General features: G+C 39.1%; 1 protein-coding gene across 1 annotated transcript; it reads left to right on the forward strand.

The window, feature by feature from the left end:
• Positions 1 to 799: 799 nt before the first annotated feature.
• On the forward strand, positions 800 to 1357 carry LOC111274687 (uncharacterized). The gene has a single exon (XM_022859531.2). It carries the CDS (start codon positions 800 to 802, stop codon positions 1355 to 1357), a length of 558 nt encoding a protein of 185 aa, XP_022715266.2.
• Positions 1358 to 3696: the final 2339 nt, after the last annotated feature.

Below are 3696 nucleotides of genomic sequence, written 5' to 3' on the forward strand. Positions count from 1 at the left end.
GGGATGCCCGCCATGGTGGGAAAAGAGAAGAAAAGATCCTTTAGAGAAACAAAAGAAAAACTGAGAATGATACAACACTGGAGTGAGAGACTATTATCATAGGGAGGGAAGGAAGTATTCATGAAAGCTATTCTTCAAGCTATGCCATTGTATGCCATGGGGTGCTTCCTTTTACCAAAAGGATTGTGTGAAGAAATCAATAGTATCATGAGCAGCTTTTGGTGGGGCTCAACAACTGAGACAATAAGTATACACTGGTTGAAGTGGGAATTAATGTGCTAAAGTAAGGCATCGGTGGGATGGGCTTCAGATATATGGCAAGCTTCAATATGGTGTTATTAGGCAAACAAGGGTGGAGAATTTTGCGACGACCTGGGTCTCTGGTCCGTCAAGTGCTTAAAGCAAAATATTTTCCACAATCTAGCTTTATGGCGGCAAAATTGGGAACTTCTTCTTCCCTTACATGGCACAGTGTACGGTCCGCAAAAAGGGTGCTTGAAATGGGACTAAGGTGGAGAGTAGCGAATCGCAAACAGATAAGAATATGGGAGGATGTGTGGGCTACAACACGCCAGACTCTTACACCATGCGGAGACAGGAATATAGGTGCAAGGTATTATTGGGTCTTTGACTTGACCATGATGGTAGCAAATGGAAGGAAAATGAGATTAGGCAAGCATTCTCGATCGAGGAAGCGGACCAGATTTACAGTATACAAATTGGACGTCATGAAAGGGAGGACAAGCTCATTTGGGGAGAAGAAAAGAATGGAGAATACTCGGTGAAAAGCGCATACCGAATGTTGAACAGAGCACACGAGACTGGAGGAAATGAAAAGGCCTTGAATGTTTTCTGGAGAAAGCTTTGGAAGTTGGACATACCTGCAAAAGTCAAGGTGTTTGGCTGGCGCTTAAACCATGGGATTCTACCTGTACTGTGCAACTTAAGAAAGAGGGGGATTGACATTCAAGATTGTTTCCTGAGAAGCAGACAAGAGGGGCAATCAGTCATGCATGTTATTAAAAGATGTAGTGAGGCAGATGAAATTTGGAGAATGGTGCAATGTGGAGATGAATGGATTTGTAATGAACTTGATAGCGAGACAGGGTGGTTAAGCAAGGTTGCGGAACTGGTGGACAAAAACAGCTTAGAACTTGGGATTATGACAAGCTGGATGATCTGGCATAACAGAAACATCGAGATTAAGACCAGGGAAACCAGGAAAGCTGAGGACATGGTGGCATTCATTAGGAGATATCTGGAAGAATATAAAGATGCCCAGACACATCCATCATCAAATTTGAAACAGGTCAAGCATAGCTGGACGACACCAGAAAATGGCTTTGTTGAACCTTAAGAACGGAGGAAGGGATATGTGGGAAGCAACCGGAAAGGTACGAGGGGCATGCATGACCATTATGAGAAATGCTCGTGATCTTACCATTGCTTAAACAATTGCTGCCACTTCTGCTATTGAATTCATAAAAGAAATGGGCTTCCAATTGGTCATTCAGGAGGGAGATACAATGGAAGTAATTGAACACTTGAATGCTGATGGTGAATGTCTGTCAACGGTAGGAGAACTGATACATGATGCAAAACAGCCGAAACAGAAATTCAATCGGTTTGCTGCAGTCTACACAAGGAGGAATGCCAATGAGGCTGCGCATAGTCTAGCTAGATTTGCACTACAACGCCCACTGGGATGTGTAAGATGGGTTGACGAATGTCCAAACATTATATCAGATATTGTAATTGCAGAGAGTATAAATGAAATGAATGATTTATTTGTTAAAAAAAAAAAGTTATAATCTGAGTTTAATATAGAATTTAAATTAATGTCTTATGTGAGATATGAAAATTAAATTAATTTATTATTTGTTTACATATATGTAAATGGTAAGTCAATAAAAATTGTAAAAGAAAAAAAAAACATAATTTGTTGTATGAAATTTTTTAAATTTTAAATCAAATTAGATCAAAATAATTAAATGTATGATATGAAATTTATTCAAGATTGTATAGTGTCAAAATAATAGATTATCTACATTTTTATACTATTTTTATAAAATATTTTGATTTTTATATATTTATATAAAATTAGGTTGAGACGGACTACCTTACAAGTTTATGAATCTCCTCATTGGCAGTAAATAGAAGATGTTCAAGTAAAAGTAAAATTAAGAATCAAAGGTAGTGTTTGGTTTTTTTATGTTTTCATTTTCTTGAAAAATGAAAAACATGAGTGAAAATATATTTAGTAATTGAAAATGAAGACAAATTTTTATTTGGTGGAGTCATAGTAAAAATAGATGAGGTATACACTGGTTAAGCTGGGGCAAGCTGTGCACTTCCAAAGATGATGGCGGAATGGGATTAAGAGATATGGGAAAATTTAACCAGGCTTTGCTTTGTAAACAGGGGTGGAGAATGCTGAAGGGTTCCTCAGCTCTAGCCAAAGTGTGCTACAGGCAAAATGTTTTCCCAATGGCAATCTTTTAGAGTCGAAATTAGGGAACAATCCATTTTTAACCGGGCGTATCGTATGGGGTGCCCCTAAAGCTTTTGCGACAAGGGATTCGGTAGAGGGTGGGGAATGGCAAAACAATACAACTCTGGAAGAATGTATGGCTGCATATTAATGGGGTGCGTAAACCTTTGTTGATGAGAGGTGACTTGGAGGAAGATGCTCATGTTAGTGTCTTAATAGACAACAAGACCAAGAAATGGAAAGTTGATTTGCTTCAAAGGCTGTTTAATCCAGAGAAGTTGTTGCAAAACGTGCAATCCAATTAGTAGGCATTAGATGCCCAGCCACAATAGTATGGAAGTACACTAATAAGGCGGCCTATTTGGTCAATGAGTTGATATTGTGCCTTGTGTAACCAAGGCGCTAATGGGGAAGATGTTGAACCAAGTGAGAACCCAGATCAGAATACATGAAGGAGATTATGGTCTGGCAAGGTGCCTGATAAGATCAAGGTATTTGCTTGGAAGTTGAAACACAACATATTGCAGACCAAACATAATCTGGTAAGAAGGAAAATCCTAATTAACGAGGATGGTCCAAGATGCATTGAGGAGGAGTCGGTACAACATGCCATACAAGATTGTCCTGAAACTAAAAAGGTGTGGATTAAAATACGTTTCAACTGGGACGTGACACTCAATACAACCATGTCTACAGCAAAGTAGTTGGACAAGATATGTGATCAACTTAACCAAACAAATTTTGAGATCTTCCTAATTGCAGCTTGGGCTATATGGTCCAGAAGGAATGATGAGATTCATCGCGAAAGGAAAGAAAATGCAACCCAAAAAGCCAACATTGTAGGAGCCTACAGAGAGGAGTTTTTGCAAGCTCAATCGAAAATGGAGGGTGGGATACAGGAGGAAGCAGAGGCATGGATACCACCACCTAAGATATTGGTCAAAGTAAACTTCGATGGAGCTTGTAATAAAAAAACACAGAACAAGAGGGGATAGGAGTCGTTATCAGAGATGCCGAAGGGATGGCTCTTGGTGCTTTTGCTATAAAATAACAGATGTAACAGACCCTTGGATGGTGGAAGGATGGCCAACGGTGAAAGCATTAAAGTTTGCAAAGGAAATGGATTTCGTAAGAATTATGTTGGACGGAGATGCATCAGAGGTAGTACAAAAGTTAAGAAGCAGAAATCAAGATTTATCTTTAAT

Source organism: Durio zibethinus, chromosome 17, assembly GCF_047325235.1.
Source record: "Durio zibethinus cultivar Kanyao isolate XHJ-2024 chromosome 17, ASM4732523v1, whole genome shotgun sequence".
NCBI classification, from domain to species: Eukaryota; Viridiplantae; Streptophyta; class Magnoliopsida; order Malvales; family Malvaceae; genus Durio; species Durio zibethinus.